This window comes from Microcebus murinus, chromosome 12 (assembly GCF_040939455.1).
Source record: "Microcebus murinus isolate Inina chromosome 12, M.murinus_Inina_mat1.0, whole genome shotgun sequence".
Lineage (NCBI taxonomy): Eukaryota > Metazoa > Chordata > Mammalia > Primates > Cheirogaleidae > Microcebus > Microcebus murinus.
In genome coordinates this window covers 91,769,313-91,790,977 of record NC_134115.1, presented here as the reverse complement: position 1 = coordinate 91,790,977, position 21,665 = coordinate 91,769,313, and the positions used below count along the sequence as shown (strand labels likewise).

At 58.8% G+C, this 21,665-nt stretch overlaps 1 protein-coding gene across 5 annotated transcripts in view; it reads left to right on the top strand.

The window, feature by feature from the left end:
* CACNA1B (calcium voltage-gated channel subunit alpha1 B) overlaps positions 1-21,665 on the top strand; it is a 189,272-nt gene that overhangs the window by 54,884 nt on the left and 112,723 nt on the right. For all 5 annotated transcript variants that reach the window (XM_076009162.1, XM_076009160.1, XM_076009161.1 and 2 more), the window contains exons 11-15: positions 5,025-5,234; positions 8,379-8,491; positions 14,492-14,604; positions 16,508-16,639; positions 16,849-16,921. In XM_076009162.1, coding sequence (XP_075865277.1) covers positions 5,025-5,234; positions 8,379-8,491; positions 14,492-14,604; positions 16,508-16,639; positions 16,849-16,921 — 641 coding nt within the window. The remainder of the gene's footprint in view (positions 1-5,024; positions 5,235-8,378; positions 8,492-14,491; positions 14,605-16,507; positions 16,640-16,848; positions 16,922-21,665) is intronic.

Here is a 21,665-nt window from a genome sequence, read left to right as displayed (position 1 = left end):
GTCCTGCTTGGGTGTCACAGCTTGGGTGGTTTTGCCAGTGTGAGGCGGGGGGACGAGTGTGAGGTGGCGTTTCACGGGCACTGTTTTCCCATTGCACCCACTTGTGATTTTGACCCTCTTTTTACATGTTCGTTTCTCACTTAAACATTAAACCTGTTGGTATCTCTTTGTAGATCCTATTCATTTTTATGTTGGGTTTATTTATTTGTAAATTATTTTGTATGTATTTTGTCAATAACAAGAGACTAGCCAGGTGAGGTGGCTCACGCCTGTGATCCCAGCACCCTAGGAGACTGAGGTGGGAGGATCGCTTGAGCTCAGGAGTTCAAGACCAGCCTGAGCAAGAGTGAGACCCCCATCTCTACTAGAAATAGAAAGAAATTAGCCGGACAACTGAAAAAAAAAAATATATATGTACAAATTAGCCGGGCATGGTGGCTCACACCTGTAGTCCCAGCTACTCGGGAGGCTGAGGCAGAGGATCCCTTGAGCCCAGGAGTTTGAGGTTGCTGTGAGCCTGGGCAACAACAGAGTGAGACTCTGTCTGAAAAAAAAAAAAAAATCTTGTTCTATGATTTGGAATCATTTAGATAACACTGGAACTATCTGTTTTTTATAAGTGAGATAAAACTGTGACTCTATATAGTCCAAAAAAGCCAAAAAAAAAACAACCATTGGGCCAGTTTTGTACTTCATACTTTGTTAGGAAATCTTCTGTTTCCTTTGGGTGTTCAAATCCGTTTCCTCAGAGCTGCGTGTAGTATTCTCCTGTGAGTGAGGCACTGGGGCTGCAACGTTGGCAAAACGAAACCCAGGCCCTGCATCTGCTGGAGTTCGCATTCGGTGGGGCACCAGACAAGCAATGAGATAATAAGAAAAACACGCAGCTTGTCGGACAGAGCCAGGAACTGCGGAGGAGAAGTAGGGAAGGGGGTCAGGGGTCCTGGGGTGCTGCAGTCCCCATGGAGTGGTCACAGGAGGCCTCAGGAAGAAGGTTGCCACGGAGCAGAGTGGACGGAGTGAGGTCAGCCTGAGGGACACCTGGGGGGCAAGAACGTTCTAGACAACAGGTCCTGAGAGTGACCCTGGGCAGGATGTGCCCGGCACGCTGCCCCCTGTGCCCAGAGCGTGTGGCTGGGGCAGTAGGAGGGGATTGGGGGTCGTGGCGGGCAAGGTGCCCCAGGGACTCCGGGCAGACGTGGGGGGTTGCAGAGGGTGACACCCTCTGCCTTCTGTCGTGTGGGATCCCTCTGGATCCCTTGGGCTGCTGATAACAGACCGAACTGAAAATGGAGGCAGAAGCAAGGAGGCCAGTTAGGAGGCTGCCGCACAAGTCCAGAGGGTGGTGGCTGGGGCCTGGAGGCGGCGGCAGGGAGGGTGTTAGGTGTCAGGTTCGGGTCTGTTTTGGAGACAAGCCCACGGGATTTGCTGACACTGGGTGTGGGCGGGAGAGAGAGACGCCCGGGACAGAGGCAGGGGTTGTGGCCTGAGCCACGGGAAGGACAGCGGACGGGGAGGACAGGACTGGGGTGAGCGGGGACCAGCGTCCACGTTCGGGTCGGGACTTGCTCAGTGTGGGGTGTGCTGGAGAACCGTGGAGATGTGTGTGGCCGTCTCACGTGCCGGGTCTGGTGTTCGGGCTGGGGCTACAGCAGAGCGTCCGTGTGCACGGTACTTAGGGCTCTGAGGCCCGCCGGGGCACGTGAGCTTTGCTCTCTTCCTCGTGGTTCCCTGCGTCCACCTCCACTTCCTCTCTCTCTCTTAGGTTCGTATGGGGTTAGTGCATATAGTAACCACCAGATTTTAGGTTTGTTTTTTTCCATTTTTGTTTATTTCAATTTTATCATTTTAATTTTTATCTTTATTGAGTTTATGTTTCTACTTTATTTTGGTTTACTTTATTATTTTTTTTGATTTCTTAAACTATGTGGTTTGTTCTTTTCTTTTTTCCTTCTTTAATGGGGAAGGCACGTTGGGCTGCGTGTTTCCCTCTGAGGGAAGCTTTGCTGTCCCGTCTTTCTTTCTGTCGGTTTCTGGGTAATAATTACTGTCCTCTCGAGGCAGAGGTTAGCCTGGGAGTGTGCGTCCTCTTTTGGAAGTAGTTACGATGTTCTGATTGTCTTGTCAGCATTTCTAGTTGTTTTCTTTTTGAGACAGAGTCTCACTCTGTTGCCCAGGCTAGAGTGCTGTGGCGTCAGCCTAGCTCACAGCAACCTCAAACTCCTGGGCTCAAGCAATCCTGCTGCCTCAGCCTCCCAAGTAGCTGGGACTACAGGCATGCACCACCATGCCTGGCTAATTTTTTCTATATATTTTTAGTTGTCCTGATAATTTATTTCTATTTTTTTTAGTAGAGATGGGGGAGGGTCTCGCTCTTGCTTAGGCTGGTCTCGAACTCCTGACCTTGAGCGATCCTCTCCCTCGGCCTCCCAGTGTTAGGATTACAGGCGTGAGCCACCATGCCCGGCCCATCATTTCTAGTTTTATCAGACAGCGTTGGGGAAATGTGGCTTATAAATCTCTACCTTTGAAAGTTTTCAAATTCTAAGTTCACAACTGATTTTGAAAAGCTTCACTGACATAACAAAAAAGCGTGTGCGCCATACTTTGGCGATATCAGATTATAGGTATGTTTATTGGTCATATTTTCTAATTCCTTGTTTTTTGTCTACTAAATTCGTACAGTTATGAAAGTAACTGATGTTTTGAACATTCCTACTTCATTTTGTTTTTTATGAAGTTCCTCTTGTGCTTCTCGTAGCTCGTGTCTGGGTATTTAGCCTTTGTATAGTTTGGTCAACATAGAGTTTATGACATCACGTCTCCTTCGCAAGTTGTGCTTGATTTTATTGCACAACGCCTCCTGGGTCTGGTCGGTGCCTCCCTGGATGGTTCCTGTCTCACTTTGAAGCACGACTTCTGCTGCCTGCTGCTGTCCCTGCTTCTGGTTTCAGCCGTGTTGCCTGGTGCCTTTCCTGCCCTTTCATTCTAAACTCTTCTTTATCATTTTAAGTGTTCTTACAAATCATATTTACCCGAGTTTTTTTAGCCCTGTGGCATGTCTCTGTCCCTAACTTCATTAGCGTGACGTGTGTGTGACTCTGATGTGCTAGGTCAGTGGTCCCAGCCTTGGTAGCACCAGGGGCTGGTTTCACGGAAGATGACTTTTCTGTGGACCGGGGCTGGGGTGTCGTTGGGGGTGTGGTGCAGAGCTGCACATGTGTGATGTGCGGCCCGATTCCTAACAGGCCACAGACGGTACCAGGCCGCGGCCCGAAGGTTGTGGACCGAGGTTCCACGTGGCCGTGCTGGTCTGTGGGTGTAGGGGGTTCTGAGCGTGTGGTTCTGCCCTGTGTGGACCCCCCACGTTATCTGCACTGCCCCCCACCCTGTCCCCACTCTGCCGCCTCAGCGGAGAGTGGGGCGCCCGGCTGTGGCCCCAGCAGGGCTGGGCAAGAGGCCCACCGGCTGAGTCAGCTCTGGCTAATTGGTGTCTGGACTTGGACCGAGAGGCTTAGCGGAGGGAGGGCTGTGACGGCCAGTCTGCGGGCATCGTGTCCAGGGCACCAGGAGTCCGTCGTTAGGGCCCTGCAGGGACATCTGTGACTGAGAGTCAGTCTCCTCTGGTCACTCCTGCTGGGCCCCGGGCTGGCTGTGACGGCGTCTCCCTGCGTGTCTGGTGCAGCCGCTCGGCCCTGCAAAGGCCTCGGGATCTGCCTTTGCTCGCGCAAATCCAGGCGGACACCGGCCTGATGATGCTCCCGCGTGCCGCTGAGAGCCTGGTGTGCACACGCACACACGTGCAGACACAGAAAGTGCACATAGCGTGCACGCTCACACATGCCAAGTCCTCACCCAGGGACCCCATGCCCATGCCCAGGTGTTCGGAGCCACAGGCACAGCCGTGCTCTGTCCAGGGACACCCTACAGGACACACACACAGCCGGACTCGCAGCACACACCCTAGAGACTCCTACACAGACACACGTGCACTGCTGCAGACAGACGCGGCCGGGCCCGCTGACACACACCCCCCGCAGAGACCTTCACTCTCTCGCCAAGCATTTATCGAACCTCTCTCAGCATGAGGGTCTCGGTGGTGAAAAAGACACATGACCACCGTCCCCCTGGAGCTCGAGGCCTTGTCTGGGGGCTGGGCACAGAGCAGGTCCGCAAGCAGTGCCAGGTGGTGGCGAGGGGGTGTTGCTGTCGGGGGTGGCCTCTGTCGGGGGTGAGCTGAGGACCCGCTTTCGAGTGGCGTCCCAGAGTCTGGGCTCCTTGGAGGGTGTGCTGGAGCTGGAAGGGGCTGGCTGTGGGCAGGAGGCCACCGAGGGGCCCTTCACTCCCAGGAAGCCGCGAGGGCCGAGGCAGAGGGCGGAGACTGTGCAGGAATGAGGGACCTCGGGGTTGGCCGTGGCAGGGGAGGGCTGCAGGAGCCGGATCAGAGCAGAGCAGTCGAGTGTTCTGGCAGTGAGCGTTTGGGGCTTTGTGGGCAGGACGGCAACCTCTGGCCACGCACGGACACGCGTGCTCACTGCGCTCCAGGAAACTGCGTGGAAAGCAGGTGCACACAGGCGGCCTGTGCTGCCGGTCCCTGAGTCAGCAGGGAGAGGGAGGCCCGGGTGCTGCAGAGCTCCTCGGCCAGACCAAGGAGGTGGGGTTTGGGGACGGAGTGACTCAGCCCGATTTATGTCATGGAGGTGCAGAAAGCTTGGGGTGCCCGCAGAGAGGGGCCTGGGGGTGTCAGGACTGCGCCCCTGGAAGGTGGCTGGGGTGCTGGGACCAGAGACTGTGACTGTGGATCATCCGGTTCCCATTCAGCGCTCCATCTGGCGCCTGGTAACCATGGAGATCACCAGGGACTTTGGCTCCCTCACCTGTGAGGAGGGTCGAGGATAATCGCACAGGTGTCTGTGACTGGCTGGGGGGTGGCAAGTGTCCTCGAGGGTGTGTCCATGGGAGGGCTGGGCGCGTGCTGTGGGGCCCGCCGGTCCCACACCCACAGTGAGCCCCCGTCTCCACAGGCTCCCCCTTCGCCCGCGCCAGCCTCAAGAGCGGGAAGACGGAGAGCTCGTCCTACTTCCGCAGGAAGGAGAAGATGTTCCGGTTCTTCATCCGGCGCATGGTGAAGGCTCAGAGCTTCTACTGGGTGGTGCTGTGCGTGGTGGCCCTGAACACCCTGTGCGTGGCCATGGTGCACTACAACCAGCCACAGCGGCTCACCACGGCGCTGTGTAGGTACCCGCCGGCCGGGCCCCTTCCCGCTTGTGGTGCTTCCTGAACCAGCTCTGCTCTGCAGCCCGGAAGTGCTCCACGCCCCTTCCTGCCTTGGGGCGCCCTGAGTGGGACCCTGCATTGCCCAGACCGTCCCACGGAGACCTGAGCAGCCCCTAAGGGCCTCTGCTGGGGGCCTGGGCTGTGTCCAGGGCCTGAGGGTGGCCTCACCACCCTTGGGTGGCCTAGGCCCTGTGAACCTGGGCCCGGGCTCCAGGAGGCCCACCTGGACCTGGCTAGACCTCCGTGCAGTGTGCAGTGGGATGAGGGGCCCGGGGCACCCAGGGGAGGGAGTTTGTGGGGTGACAGGGCCAGGCCAGGCCTGGTCCTCCCTTGTGAGCTTCAGACCCACAGGCCAGGCACTCGGCTCCACGCTCCTCTCTGCCTTGAGGCGGCTGCTCCTGCCCTGGCCCTTGGGAAGAAAGCCCTGCTTCCAACCCCTCCCAGGACCCCCTTGGTTATTTCCCTTTTTCTTATGGTTGGCTGACTCCGGGTGTGTTCCTGATCCCCGTGACTGGAGCTGACTTGCAGCCCTGTGTCCCCGAGCCTTGGGACAGGTGACGGGGTGGAGTCATAGCTTGTCCTGGCCCTGGCTGTGGCCATGGCAGGTGGCGGGGACCTGTCCAGTGGCCGGCCCTCCACATCCTTGAGCCTTGCGGCCACGTGGGACGTAGTCTCGGTCTGTTCTCTTGCCTCACAGAGAGGAGTAGAAACAAAGAACCCGCTGATGGTTTCTGTCCTGTGGTCCGTGCCTCAGCCGTCCCATCCTCCGGGTCAGCTGCACTCACCTGCTCGGTGTCTGCAGCCCAAATGGGGACAGGGCCTTTCTGGGGCTCCCCACAGGCCTCAGTCTCCCTTGAGGGCCCTGTGTGCCTCAAGCTGCTCAGGCGGCCCAGGAGAGCTTTTCTGACTCCAGAGGAAAACCGTCCTAGGCCCAGTCCTGGCCTGGCTGTCCATATGTTCTGCCATGACAGTGGCCTCCTCGGGGCCCCAGGGCGTCGGCCACACTCCCCTCTGTGGACCCCCAGCCTGGTCTGCTCGGCCTGGGAGCTGCTCAGCCCCTGTAGGTTCTCATGAGCTATAGACTCTGCTCCCCGGTGGGAGAGACACGGGAAAGCATGGATGGGATTCTAGGCTGCAGTCGCCCGAACTCTGTAGAGAAACCTCGTCCCGGGCTGGTGGGGGGAGGGTAGAGAGCAGCAGGCGCAGGAGGACCCAGGGAGCTTCTGGAAGCTCCCGGCTCAGGCTCCCAAAAGGGTGAAGTTCAAAGGCAGTGTGTGCATTGAATGCCTGCTCTGTCCCTAATTCGGGGTCCAGGGGCCCATGGTTTGCTATCTTGGGGCTTTGCTTGGGACGGAGTTCAGTGTTGTTCTTGAGTCCTCAGGCTACGGTTTCTTGCATGTGGGATTGCGTGGCGGTCCAGGGCTTCCTCCTGACCCAGCCAGGCGGGTCCGTTCTCCCGCCAGGAGAAGCGGTGGTGCCGGACTGAGTCGGCGGGGGTGCTGCACGGTGGAGCACAGGCTCGCAGTGGTGGGAACCTGCCCCTTGCTGCTTGGTCTTCTCTGCAGGTTCCCGGAACTCCAGCCCTGCTGGTGTCACAGGGAGGATGGCTGGCAGGGAGGGGGCGTTTGCTGCGTGTGAGCACCTCTACCCGGTGCCAGCCCAACTCGGTAGCTTAGGATGTGCTCACCAGAGGCCAAGGGCTTCCCGTGGGGCCTGTCCCAAGGCTGCTCTGCAGCTGTCCAGCTTGTCCTCCAGCAACCACCCTGTGAGCCCCGTGAGGCCTGGCACAGCTCCTGAGACAGACCTGGCCACCCGCTGTCCCCCAGCACACTGTCCTCTCATGCAGAGCCCCGCTCCCCCTGCCTGGGGGGGGGTCTGTGGGCATCCACGCCTCTGACGTTGAAGCCAAGAGGCCACACGGCCTCCTTGTTGTCCTCCCACGCCTGGCTTGGGTGCCCGGTGACTTCTGGCTCGGAGGCCAGGCTGGCTGTGAGCCACTTGCTCCTGGAGGCCTGGTCGTCCCTGTGCTCGGCCGTGGCTGGGCGGTGGGGGTCTGTCTGCGTGGTGCCCACGTGGGCCGTGGAGCCCGCCCCGACGGAGGCTGGGTGGCCCCGTGCAGCCTGGCCTGGTGGAGAGCTGCGGGCGAAGGCAGATGCCAGGTGTGCCAGGATGGGAGGAGGCGTGTGGCCCCTCTTGCGTCTGTTTTATCAGTAGCCGTGGTCCCCTCAGGCCCCGACAGAGCCCAGGAAGGCCAGGGTGGAGTCTGCCCGGGGACGGGGCTCTCCAACGGTCGCCCTCTGCTCCTCGTGGCCTCGTTCTTTACGTGGCTCTGCCCTGGTTTCTTGGCTGCCTCCCTGGCCCCTGCCACCCTGGGCAGAGGGCGCAGTGATTTGGCCTCCGTGTGAAGCAAAGAGCTGATTCTAGCTCAGCGCTTTGGGATCAGAATCAAAGGCAGTGGCCTCGCCCTCATGTCTCGGACGCCTGGTGTGGGCGGCTGAGCCTGGCCTGCCTCCTGCTGTCTGTGGCCTTGTGCAGCCTCTGGAGTGACTGCTGTTTTTCTCTGACTCCCTCTCCTTCCTGTTCCTCCTCCTGCCTGGGCCGGGTTAGCAGCGTCCGTGCCTTGAGTTCCCAGCATAGCCTTGCAGCCCCAGCGTGGCCCGAGGGCCTGAGCGGGGACTGGTGGACCCCCGGGCCAGGCAGCCCCCGGATGGCTGATGTGCCCACAGGAGCCTCACTGTCAGCATGAGGGGCCGTGTCACCGAGCCCCCAGCGACAATCAGTGCTTCCTGGGTGCTCGAGCGGTGGAGGGGCTCTCCGTGGAGTGGGCCAAACAACACGGGCTGGGGGCCCTGCGGACGGGCATCTGGGAAGTCCTGGTGGAAAGATGGTTCGGACAAGGAGGCCGGGCGGGCCCTGAGAGCCAGGCAGAAGGACTGGCTCTCCAGGTCCCCCTCCGTCCATCATCCCTGTCCTGGGCTGCAGTTCCAGAGCGTGGGGGCTGCAGTCTGCAGACACCCCGAGCCCTGGCGTCCTCCAGTCCGGGCTGGACCCCGGGTGGGAGGAGGCCTCGTGCTAATCCCCTCTCCTCTGGCTTCTCTTAGACTTTGCAGAGTTTGTCTTCCTGGGTCTCTTCCTCACAGAGATGTCCCTGAAGATGTACGGTCTGGGGCCCAGAAGCTACTTTCGGTCCTCCTTCAACTGCTTTGACTTTGGGGTGAGTAAGACCCTCACCAGGGCCGCCTGCGGGGTGCGGGGGTCTGAGCTGTGTCCTCGCCGAGAGCACACGCAGCCCCCACATGCCCTGCCCAGGCTGGGCCGGGGCCTGTGTCCCGCGTGAGCCGGGAGGGCTGCCTAGAGACAGGTTCCAGGCGCTGGCAGAGGGAGGCCTGCCCTGGCCGGGCCTGGGTCTGTGTCCCGCGTGAGCCGGGAGGGCTGCCTAGAGACAGGTTCCAGGCGCTGGCAGAGGGAGGCCTGCCCTGGCCGGGCCGGGGCCTGTGTCCTGCGTGAGCCGGGAGGGCTGCCTAGAGACAGGTTCCAGGCGCTGGCAGAGGGAGGCCTGCCCTGGCCAGGCCGGGGCCTGTGTCCCGTGTGAGCCGGGAGGGCTGCCTAGAGACAGGTTCCAGGCGCTGGCAGAGGGAGGCCTGCCCTGGCTGGGCCTGGGTCTGTGTCCCGTGTGAGCCGGGAGGGCTGCCTAGAGACAGGTTCCAGGCGCTGGCAGAGGGAGGCCTGCCCTGGCTGGGCCTGGGTCTGTGTCCCGTGTGAGCCGGGAGGGCTGCCTAGAGACAGGTTCCAGGCGCTGGCAGAGGGAGGCCTGCCCTGGCTGGGCCTGGGTCTGTGTCCCGTGTGAGCCGGGAGGGCTGCCTAGAGACAGGTTCCAGGCGCTGGCAGAGGGAGGCCTGCCCTGGCCGGGCCTGGGTCTGTGTCCCGTGTGAGCCGGGAGGGCTGCCTAGAGACAGGTTCCAGGCGCTGGCAGAGGGAGGCCTGCCCTGGCCGGGCCGGGGCCTGTGTCCCGTGTGAGCCGGGAGGGCTGCCTAGAGACAGGTTCCAGGCGCTGGCAGAGGGAGGCCTGCCCTGGCCGGGCCGGGGCCTGTGTCCTGCGTGAGCTGGGAGGGCTGCCTAGAGACAGGTTCCAGGCGCTGGCAGAGGGAGGCCTGCCCTGGCCGGGCCGGGGCCTGTGTCCCGCGTGAGCGGGGAGGGCTGCCTAGAGACAGGTTCCAGGCGCTGGCAGAGGGAGGCCTGCCCTGGCCGGGCCTGACTGCTGGGGGTACCGGCGCAGCCGCTCTCTGTGTGCAGAACGCCGACCTTCCTTCCTCTGGCCCTGTCGAAGCTCAAGACCAGCAGAAGGCTCTGCAGCTCCCTCCCTGCCTGGGGTCTGGTTTCCCTGTGGAGGGCTCAGTCTGTCCCCAGCAGAGCCCGTGGGGCCGTGGTCCCGGTTCTCCAGCACCCTGTGGGTCTGGCGCTGGGCAGGCTCAGGCACACGCAGTGGCACTTCTGGGGCAGGCAGGATAGGCCGTGGGGGTGGGGGGCTGCGAGCCTGGCCTGGGTCCCTCCCCAACTGCAGCAGGCAAGGGAGGCCTTGCAGCAAGCTGCTCACTCGGGTTGCTGCGAGTGGAGACCAGAGTGTGGGACGGGGCTGTGCACCCAACAGTGCCGTGGTACTGAGCCCAGAGCCCTGGCGTGTGGTGCAGTTGGCACCTGCCCGGGGCTGTGCTGTGACCCACTGGAGGCTCCGAGTGACAAGTGCATGCGCCGGTCCTGAGGACGGACTCAGAGCCCTGCAGAGTCTGCAGCAGGAGGGGCCTGGGTCTACACAGAAGTGAAACTCGAGTTTGAAGATGCAGCTTAACTTAAACTTTCTGGCTGGTCGCACCATGCTTCCAGCTGGCAGAACGTTCGTGTCCGTGGTTTTGTTGAGTCCTCACAACAGCACTCACTTCATAGAGGAGGGACTGGAGACGTTGTGTGGTTGGCCCAGGGCTGCCGTCTGGTTTGCACGGGGTCAGGCTCCCTGACCTCAGGGCTGGTGGTTTTGCGCCGTGCCGGCTGTCTGATCTCGGAGGAGGGACAGGTGGCGGCAGCCCACGGAGCTCTCTGAGATGCGGACATCTGAGATTTTGGTAGATCACTGGGAAGACACCAGCTCTTCTTAGCCTTTGCCTGTTGGTCACAAAGAAAAGCTAAGTTCCGCAGGCAGAGGGGCCCTGAGAGGTGGAGAGATGTCATGGATACGTTACTATTTTAAATGTGTTTCAATCTTCTGATCTGAACTAACTGGTCCCGGGACACGGGCATAATCTGCACATAAGCTAACACATTATTCTAGAACTTAACAGCTTAAAACCACGAGAATCTATTATCTCACATTCTGTGGGTTAGGAGTCCAGGTGGGACTTGACCAGGTGGCCCAGGGTCTCTCAGGAGGTTCCAGTCCAGTCGAAGGCCAGGAATGTGGTCATTCCAAGGCTGGATCTGGGCTGGGGGATTTGCTTTCAAGCTTGTGCACATGGTAGCTGGCCGGCCCTGGGTCCTGGTCACATGGGCCTCCCTGTGGGTTGCTGGAATGTCCTCGCAGCACAGCAGCTTGCAGTCTGAGAGAGAGAACTGACAGTACTTGAGACGGAAGCTGTAGGAACCCAGCTCAGAAGAGGTGTCCCATCCACTTTGCCATGTTGTTCTTGTTGGGAGTGAGTCACCAGGCGCAGTGACTAGTACCTAAGAGTGTGGACGTCACACAAGGGCGTGAGCCCCAGCAGGGGAGGGTCTCTGGGGCCACCCAGAGGCTGCTCACCGCAGCCTGCTCTCTGGCCCCTGGTGGTCCACATCCCTCCAGGGGGAAATACAGTCACCCCTCCGGTCCCCAGGTTCTCACCCCTCACAGCATCAGCTCCAGGTCTAGCATTTCCTTGCCAGCCAGGTCCGGGTGTGGCTGAGGCTCCTTGGGGAGGTGGAAAGAACCGCTGGCCCATAGCAATTCTCCCATCCAAGAACCAACCAGGCCCGACCTGCTTAGCTTCCCAGACCAGACGAGATCTGGCACGTTCGGGGTGGTCTGGCCATAGATGGTCCACGGCAAGTCTCAAGTCCAGCTGGGCAGATGTCGGAGATCCTGTGACCTGTGCTTATGGCCCAGGATGCCCTCTGGGCTCTCGGTTCTGCCCTCTTAGTCCCTTTTCTCCTTTCTGAAAGGTAGCAGACGTTGTCAGCCGAGTGGTTTTCTCAGCCTGCCTTCTACTAGTAAAGTTTTGGGGATTCAAAGACCTGTTTTTGTTTGTTTTGCACGCCTAGCTTAGTCAGCTGGTGATGGCTCTGCATATAAGTCTGTTAAGAGTTTTGTGGATATTGTGACCCTTCTTGGGGTTCACTGCATGAGACAACAGCTGTACCCACAGCTTGGGGGGGGAGCCCTTCTCCGAGTGTGCTCCTGTTGAGGGGACCGGGGTCAGCACCCTGCAGGGTCCAGAGGGCTTGCTGCTTCTCTGACCCTCAGTCTCTTCAAAGGGCCTGAAAGTGTGACTCTTGGTCAGCTCCTTGGATCTTTCCAGTATATTCCATAAAAGTCACAGTCTTGCCCTTGGATTTGCCCTTAGAACTCGCTATTTCTTAATGTTGGCCTCGTTTGCTCTCTGGAGAGGCTGAGCGTTGTCAAAAGCAGCAAGTCCTAGTCTCTTTTTGTCCAATGACACTTCCCTCCGTTTAGCTTCCTCCTCTCACATCTAACTCTAAGCAGCAAGAAGATTCCAGGCAGTACCTTCCGCACTTGGCTTAGAAATCTCCTAGGGTCAACCTCCCAGGTCGTTGAGCATGTTTCCACTTGCCACGTAGCCCTGGGTTTAGCAGTGGGCTACACCTTCCGCCAACGTGCACCAGGAACTGTCATTTAATTCCCTGCGACATTCTCCCCACTTCCCCGCAGGCCTCGAGGCACAGCACTCTCAGTGTCCAAAACTCTGTAACCTGTGTTTGGGGCACTCCCCCGTCACGACTATGCTGCGCGACGCCCGTCTTCTGGCTCCAAAACCACTGTCCCACACCAGGTTGTGATCACAGCAGCACCCGACTTCTGCTTCCAAAGCCTGTGTTGACTTTTCTTGCTGGGGCCAATCTTGGTGGCTAAAACAAAAAACATCTATTGTTTTACTGTGTCTGTGAGTCAGGGGTCGGGGTGTGACTTGACCGGGTGCCCCAGCTCAGAGTCCCCAGTGAGGGTGCAGGCGTCCCAGGCTCGCTTGGGCTGGAGGATTCACCGCCAAACTTGTGCTTGTGGCTGTTGAAAGAGCTCAGGAAATCGGCTTTCAGGCTCACAGATGTGGCTGCCGGTGGGTTTCTGGTCCTGGCCACACTGTCCTCAAGGCTGCAGGAGTGTCTTCTCAACGCAGCTTCTGGAGATCTGGAAGAGAGACCGAGGCAGAAACCATAGTCCTTTTGCAGGCTGGTCTCAGAGGCGACCCCCATCCCTTCTGCCATGTTCTGTTTGCTCAGAGTGAGGTTCCAGGGGGTGGGAGCAGGCACAGGAGTGAGCACAGGTGGCAGGTGACTGGGTCATCTGAGAGGCCACCTGCCACACCAGCCAGTGGGTCAGAGTCTGAGGATTAGTGGAAAACAGACGAGGTGCTGGAAGACTGATGGCGAGAAGAAAGCACGGCAATCTGGAGGCTCGGGCAGGTGCAGTGGCTCACGCCTGTAATCCCAGCACTCTGGGAGGCCGAGGCGGGCAGATCATTTGAGCTCAGGAGTTCGAGATCAGCCTGAGCAAGAGCGAGACCCCGTCTCTACCAAAAATAGAAAAAATTAGCCAGGCATGGTGGCCCATGCCTGTAGTCCCAGCTACTTGGGAGGCTGAGGCAGGAGGATCGCTTGAGCCCAGGAGTTTGAGGTTGCTGTGAGCTAGGCTGACGCCATGGCACCCTAGCCTGGCAACAGAGTAAGACTGTCTCAAAAAAAAAAAAAGAAAGAAAGAAAGAAAGCTGCCGTCTCGGCCCTGGCAGACCTCTGGATGACTCGCCAGTGTAAAGCAAAGAGGGTTAGGTGTCCAGGTGGGACTTGACCAGGTGTGGACCAAGGACAGCACGTGTGTGCCGTGTGGATAGCCTGTCACGGGCGTGTGGGTACCGGCACACCTGGGTGTTGGCGGGACACGTGACGTTCACTGAATGACGCGTTTTGGACGAGATAGAGGAGCGTGTGGCGGGTGGCCGCATTTGAGCTACCTGTGTGGACGGCGCACCTGCCATCCCAGCCATGCTGGTTAGCGATCAGTGTTGACCCGGAGAAGTTTCTAGAGGTGCGCCACAGAGCTCTGTCCTGGCGTACTCACCATTCCCTCCATGACCTGCTGGGAGCATTGACATCAGCTGATCGGATTTGCAGCCGACGTGAAGTTGGTAGAAACGACTAAAACGTTGGGAAATAACACGCACCAAGTACGATAAAGTGGAACTCAAGAGGTGCATGCTCCACGTTAATTGCAGGAGCGTGGGTTAAAGGAAATGAGAATTAACCCACATGGAGAGGACACGGGTCCCTCTGAGAAGGCTGGAGGGGGGCCCTGCTCACAAACCCCATCCCCGGCACTGAGGTGCCTGCGGGGGCCCTGGCCGTGCAGCCCGTGGGCAGGCTCCCCGCAACCTGTGCCTGGGGCCCGTGCCGGCTCCCAGTCACTGGAGAAGGAGAGACTTGCGAGGCAGTTATGAACCTGAGTATCTCGGAGCAGTGGCAGGCCCAGGGAGGGAGTCACAGGGAAGCGGGTTGCCAGCCTGTGAGGGAGCAGTCTAGTGGTCGGGGCTGTCTGGAGTGCCCTGCCGGCTCCGGGCTGTGCTGAAGCCCAGGTGAGGCCCAGGGAGGGAGTCACAGGGAAGCGGGTTGCCAGCCTATGAGGGAGACGTCTAGTGGTCGGGGCTGTCTGGAGTCCCCTGCCAGCTCCGGGCTGTGCTGAAGCCCAGGTGAGTGAGGCCCAGGCCGTGTGGCATTCAGGTCTGCCAGGGCACCCGTGGCCACCCTCAGCCCGTGTCTGTCTCCCTGGTGTCTGGGTGGGCAGACAGGAGGCAGGTCCCCGGGCCGGTGGGACTCCACTGCCCCCCGAGGGTTCCGGGCGCTCAGCATGAGGCCGCGCCTCATCCGGCTTGGTCTCGGGTGGGAGGCGTGGCGGGCAGGTGCGCTGGCACAGGTGAGCGTGCAGGTGATGTGGGCGTGGCCCTGCGTGACACATCTGTTGCAGGTCATCGTGGGGAGCATCTTCGAGGTGGTCTGGGCGGCCATCAAGCCAGGAGCCTCCTTTGGGATCAGCGTGCTGCGGGCGCTGCGCCTGCTGAGGATCTTCAAGGTCACGAAGTACGTCACCCACTGCACCAGGGTGGGGCACGGGCTTGGCCGACACAGGGTATTTCCAGGGGTTCCTGGTGCCTGCAGCTCCTCCTGTGGCTTCTGCTGGTCTCAGTACCAAGGATGGCTGCAAAGTGGCACCCACCAGGCACACGCCGCCGCCGTGCCACAGCCTGGGGCCACGCCCGCCCTCCCACCTGGCCCCGGCGCTGCCAGCTCCCATCCCGTGTGGCTCCTTTCTCCTCTGGAGACTCCCAGTCCCGTCCTCCCGGCCTTCAGAGGTGACTTTGCTGTATAGTCAGGAGAGAATTGGAAGTGCCGTGCCCTTCCCTGCAGCCCCGGGGAGGGCAGGAGCCTGGCCCTGGCCCGGCGCCCGAGCAAGACTGGCACTTGCCCTGCCCTGTGACAGTGGCAGCGACAAGACCCTGTCTTTGGTCACGTCCCACTTGAACTCTGGCTGGGCGAGAGTTGCTCGTTCGCCTGCAAAGAGACTGAGCTCGGACGCGACATGGGGCCGTTGGCGGGAGCGGGCCGGGGCCGCGGAGCTGGGTGGGAAGAGGGAAGAGCAGTAGCAAGGGCCGCAGTGGGCTCACCACGCCCTGTGTTTGTGGGGCTGCCGTTCCACAGGCAGCCGGACCACACTGGGGCCCAGCGGCCCTGGGGCCCGAGGAGCAGAACTGAGTGGGGCAGGGCCCGTGGGCCTCCCGTCCAGGGACGGAGACAGCCTCCTGGAAGCCCGCTGGTCTCCCCAGGGCACTCCAAAGTCTCTTCCAGTCCATTTACAGTCCCAGCCCAGGACTGTTTGAGGATATGAAGGTGCTAATGCAGAGGAGGCCGGGCTGGAGTCAGCCCAGCGGCGTCCACAGACGCTCTCTGAGTGCTTCCTGCAGTGGGTCCCTAGGCCCACGCTGCTTCCCTATGACTTGCCGGTGAGAGGGGCTCCGGGAAGTGACCGCAGGCTTGCCTCTGCCTGGCCTTGGGGCCTGGCATCTTGGGCTCTGGTTTCTTGTAAGAGGCAGGGGACCTTGTGCAGAGGCAGGGGACCCCGTGCTGAGACAGGGGACCCCGTGCTGAGACAGGTGACCCCGTGTGGAGGCAGGGGACCCTGTGTGGAGGCAGGGGATCCTGTGTGGAAGGAGTTGACCCTGTGTGGAGGCAGGGGACCCTGTGCAGAGGCAGGGGACCCTGTGTGGAAGGAGTGGACCCTGTGCAGAGGCAGGGGACCCTGTGTGGAAGGAGTGGACCCTGTGCTGAGGCAGGGGACTCTGTGCGGAGGCAGGTGACCCTGTGCGGAGGCAGGTGACCCTGTGGGGAAGGAGGGAGCCCTGTGGGGAGGGAGGGGACCCTGTGGGGAAGGAGGGGACCCTGTGGGGAAGGAGGGGACCCTGTGTGGAGGCATGGGACCCTGTGTGGAGGCAGGGGACCCTGTGTGGAGGCAGGGGACCCTGTGTGGAGGGAGGGGACCCTGTGTGGAGGCAGGAGACCCTGTGTGGAAGGAGGGGACCCTGTGTGGAAGGAGGGGACCCTGTGTGGATGCATGTGACCCTGTGTGGAGGCAGGTGACCCTGTGCGTAGGGAGGGGACCCTGTGCTGAGGTAGGCTGGCCTAGACCCCGCCAGTCCCAGGGGAGGGAGGGATTCCTTGTCCAGAGAGCAGGTGAGCCAGCCCTGGACACACTCCCTCTGCCATCCCTGCGGGCCCAGGGGTGCAGTCGGGACAGTGGGTCTGGAACTCCAGAGAACAGCTTTGGCTTCCCACCTGGGTGTGGGGCCCTCAGGGTGTAGAAGGTCACGGAAGCCACCGGTGTGACTGCAGAGCCCGGACGTTGGTGAAGCCGGCATCTGGGGTTGGGGAGCCCTGGCTGGGGTTGGCACAGTCCTGGGCTTAGACCACCCCCTGCCCGGCCCTGTAGGTACTGGAACTCTCTGAGGAACCTGGTGGTATCCCTGCTCAACTCCATGAAGTCCATCATCAGCCTCCTCTTCCTGCTCTTCCTGTTCATCGTGGTCTTCGCCCTGCTGGGGATGCAGCTGTTTGGGGGGCAGTAAGTGGGTCCCGGAGGGGGTGCGAGTCTCGAGCCCAGCTGGGAGGCTCAGAACAGGCAGTGGCGCCCAGGCCTCCTCCACCGGCCTTCCCTCCCTAGGTGCTGGAAGGGGCTGTGAGCAGCCCTCGGCCGCCTGCAACCGGCGTGTTGGCTGCTGGCCCCTCCCGGCTCCCGGTGGGCTCTTTCCCAAGACTTCTCCTTGTCCTCAGGTTCAACTTTCAGGACGAGACCCCGACGACCAACTTTGACACGTTCCCGGCTGCCATCCTCACCGTGTTCCAGGTGAGAATCCCTGCATGGCCTCCCTCCCCACGTGCTCAGAAAGCAGGTTCCCCGTCCATCCCTCCCCTTCCGTCCCTCCCCGTCTGTCCCTCCTTGGCTCCTCAGCACGGCCCAGATGGGCAGCACCTCGGACGGAACCTTCCAGAGGCACAGGCAGGTCCCCGCATGGGGGTCTCTGGGTCCCGGACCCTGACCCAGATCTCCGGGGGCTGGGTGCTCTGCTGCGCTGCCTCCCAAGGGGCAGATGTCATTTCCTGGGGGCCCAGCCGGGCTTTAAGAGACCAGCTCACCTCCTGGCCCCCACAGAGCCCCCCAGACTCCTCCCCAGGACCTCAGTCCCCAGTGACACCCCAGTTCTCTTTTGTGTCTGGACACTCCCCCCCGACGGCTCCTTAGAGAGCTGAGGCCGTGGGCCGATGTTCTGCCACCGAGCCCGTCAGCCCCGTGACCTCTGCCCTCCCAGGGGTCCCTTTCGAGGATGTTCCTGGGTAGGCTCCTCTGCCTTTCACGGGCTGTGGCACCATAACCACCGCCAGTGAGCGGCTCACTGCTGTGACAGGGCCGTGCGTTTCTGTCCCAGGAACCCTCCTTGGCCCCCATATCTGAGGCTGCGGAGCCCATGGCAGGCCTTTGTCCGGCACGTGGCGACACTCGGGGAGGCCTGGGAGGCCATGTGTGCTCCGGGCTGGGGCTCAGCTCGGCGCCCGGCCCCACCGCTGGCCACAGCCAGAGCCACGGCACGTGTGAGGACAGGGCCGTGGGTGTCACGCTCTCTGGGGGGAAGGGGTCTTCCCAGCAGACGCTCGAACCAAACCAGGTGACCGGCTGAGAGAGCAGCTCGGCCCTGGCGGTTTGCACCCACGGTTCCCGGTCACCCGTCTCTCGCTGGGCTGCGGCCATTGGCTCTTCTCCTGGTCACTGTCACGCCAGGCCTCGCGCGCCCTGTGCTGTCCTCTCTCTCCTTCCTCTCCGACCGCACCCCGAGTCCCTCTGCACCATCCCTCCCCTCTGGCTCCCTGAGTGTGGGGGACTCCAGTCGGCCGCTGCGGCTCTCCCTTCTCCAGCTGGTGCCATGAGCGCTCTGGCCTGCGCACAAGCCGGCGCCTTCCGAGACTGGGTCCGCCGCGCGTGTCTGAGCACTCCACAGGGGACAGGATCCACGCCGGCCTCCGTGGACGGCGGTCTTCCAGCCGGGCCTCCCGTGGAGGGGGCCACGGCCTGTCCCGAGAGCATGGTCTGCTCGGTGGCGGGAAGGGTCCCAGGCTGGGGCTGCGCGGTGGGGTCTTGTGTGCCAGGCGGGGACGTCGTGAGGGGCGTGTTCCAGGCCAAGCAGTGAGAACGTGGGGACAGTCTGGGCCGTGAGTGCTCGTGTATGACGGGAGGCTCCACCAGCGGGGGCTGCCACGGGGAATCCAAGTCAGGGAGGTGACACGGGTGACGTCCAGAGCTCTGTGTGGTTGTGTTTGTTGCAAGGAGGGACCTGAGCGTGGGGAGGGAGGAAGAGGTCAGAGTAAGGAGAAAATGCGGGTTCTTCCGATCAGGCGAGCTCTCACCCCTCTGCTCTGATCACTGCAATAAGATAATGATACTGGACAGTAAAAGGACCCAGCCAAGCAAAACCAAGGTCTCTGTGGACTAGAAGCAGGACAGAACATACCATGGTAAAAGACCACCTGGCCTCTCAGAGCGCTGGGGACAGCCACACCTCACCCTGGGACGAGGGTGGCTCGGAGCAGGCAGGTGGCCAGGCCCGGATTCCCGCAGGTGGCTCTGGCTGGGGGCGGGAGGGGGGGGCCCTGCCTCTCTGCCTGGGGTTCAGAGGGGGGTGGGGAAGGGGGTGCGTGGGGCGGTGAGAGCAGCTTCCGCTCTGCGCCCCGTGAGCGCAGACTGCAGCATGTTACAGCGGGCGGCACCGCGGGAGGACCAGCAGCAGCCACAGCTGGAAGGTGGGATCACGCCCAGAGAAAGGAGGTGACAGAACAAATATGGATGACTTTAAACCAAACGTGACTCAGATCCACAGAGGAGTAAGGGAGAACCCACGTAAAACACAAACTTATGAAAAGAAGGCGCCTAAGAGCAAAGAATAGGTTAATTTGGAAAACAACTGACTAGAGGAACTAGAAATGAAAAATACAGCTGTTTAATTTAAAAAGTGAAGGGTGGGCCTGGTGTGGTGGCTCACGCCTGTAATCCTAGAACTCTGGGAGGCCGAGGTGGGAGGATCATTCAAGGTAGGAGTTCGCAACCAGCCTGAGCAAGAGCGAGACCCCGTCTCTACTATAAATACAAAGAAATGAATTGGCCAACTAATATATATAGAAAAAGTTAGCCGGGCATGGTGGTGCATGCATGTAGTCCCAGCTACTAGGGAGGCTGAGGCAGGAGGATTGCTTGAGCCCAGGAGTTTGAGGTTGCTGTGAGCCAGGCTGACGCCACGGCACTCACTCTAGCCGGGGCAACAGAGTGAGACTCTGTCTCAAAGAAAACAACAACAAACAAACAAATGAAGGGTGGACTGTGCACTGGGCGCAATCAGAAACAGCAGGACGGCAGCGCTGGGGAGACGCGGGTACGGACAGGAAGCCCGCCGTGGGCTGGAGCCGGCCATGTCGGGCGTGGAAGATGGCGGCGCCTGCCCTTCCGATGCGTCCTGGGGTGTGCACCTCAGAAGGCCACTCGGGGAGCAGAGTAATCACAGACACAGACAGTGCGGCAAAGAGAACGTCCTAAAGCTACCCCAGAAAAACAGGTTTCCTATGAAAGAATGACTTCTCACGAGCAAGAGAGACCAGAAGGTCATAGGAAAGTGACTTTGAAGTACCGGTGCAGCCATCGCCAGCTGAGAACTCTGAACCCAGGGAGCTGTGAAGACCTTTCAAGATGCAGACGTGAAGAGACGACCACCCCCAAGATCCCTGCCGAAAACACTGCAAACACGAATGTAGCGAAGTGGATGATTTAGAAGAAAAGAATACATTAAATTAAGCCAAAAAAGAAATAGGAAGCCTGAACCATTTCAGAAACCAACTAATTAATATTCTCCTACCCAAGCCACCAAGTTCAGATAGGTTTGTAGGTGAATTCTATTAACTATTTAGGGAGTTATTCCAGTTATATGTAGAACACTCCAAAGATTATAAAAGGAAAGCACCCTCTTATTTTATGAGGCCAGAATAACTTTGCTATGAGAAGACTAAACAAGGACAATATGAGAAAAGAAAAATACAGGAAGATTGTGTCACAAACACAGAGGCAAAAATATCCAGAGGAGTCATCCCTAATCAAATTATAGTTAATCAGCATTTTTCCTAGAAATGCAAGATAATTTAACATTAGAAAGTCTATTAATGTAATTTATCATATTAACAGATTAAGGTGGGAAAACGCTGTATGATCAGCAGAAACTTTGAACTCTAGCAAAAGCACAGCCAGCCACATGAGTGGGAGAAGAGACACAGCGAGACCGGCAGATTTTGTTAGTTGCTGAACCTGGGTGATGGGTGCGTAGGGCTCGCTATACTCTGTACTTTGTGTGTGTTTCAAATGTCTGTAAGAAATTTTTTTCTAAAAAAAAAATCATATGGTAAAATCTAACACTCCTTCCAAATAAAAACTCTTAGTAGATTATGCTAGAATCAGTGGTCTTAGTGCAGGAGAACAAGAAAAAATGAAATATAAATGCTCAGGATTGACAAAGAGGAAAGAAAAATGTCATCATTTACAGACAGAATATTTGTATATTCACAGAAAACCCAAGTGCTGTCACTGCAGATGTTGTGGGACAATTTGTTTAACCACATAGCACATAGAAAATGTGAAATTGGATTCCTACCTTGTGCCAGGTGTGAAGATGGATTAACACCCAGGTGTGAAAAGCAAACTTAAAATTTTAGAAGAACACACACAAGTATCTTGTTATTAATTCAGAGCAGAGAAGGCCTTCTTAAAGAAGACAGAAAAAGCATAGGTCATAAAGGAAACAATGGACAAATATGATCTTAAAATAAGAATAAGAATAAAATACCATAAAAAAGTAAAAAAAAAAACCCTAAAAACCATGGACTGGGAGAAGACATTTCCAGTTAGTAAATAACCAAGCAAGGGTTCGTTTTCAGAATGTATCGAAAAGTTCCACAAATCAAAACAGAAAGACCCTGTAGCAGGAAAAGGCAGAGGATGTGAACAAGCAGCTCACAGGAGAGGGGAATGGGCTGATGAATGGACTGCAGAACGGGAATGAGTCTCACTCTAGCTGGGAAACTGCAAATTCAACCCCCAGCGAGACCACCCCTCCCACCTATCAGCCGAGATTACGGAATATAAAAACGTCAAATTTTAGAGAAGACATGGAGAAATGAGGACTCCCGTATGCTGCTGGGGGATTGGTAGAACATTCTGGAAGATAATTTCATAATACCCAACCACTGGAATCTGTACGCAAACAGCTCCTGTCCTAGGCATATGCTCTGGAAGGTTTCTTGCCCAACTGCACAAAGAAACGTGTGAGGCCATAATAGCAGCATTATTTGTAATGACAAAAACCTGGAAGTCACCTGACTGCGCATCATCGGGAGATGGATAAGAAATGTCATCCTGGTGCAGCAGGGACAATGACCAGCCCATAACTGTGTCAGCAGGACGAGCTCACGAACTTAACACTGAGCAAAAAAAGCAAGTTTTAGAATAATACGTAGTATATGCTACTGTTTAAATGAGGATGAGAATCGTGCAAAACAATATT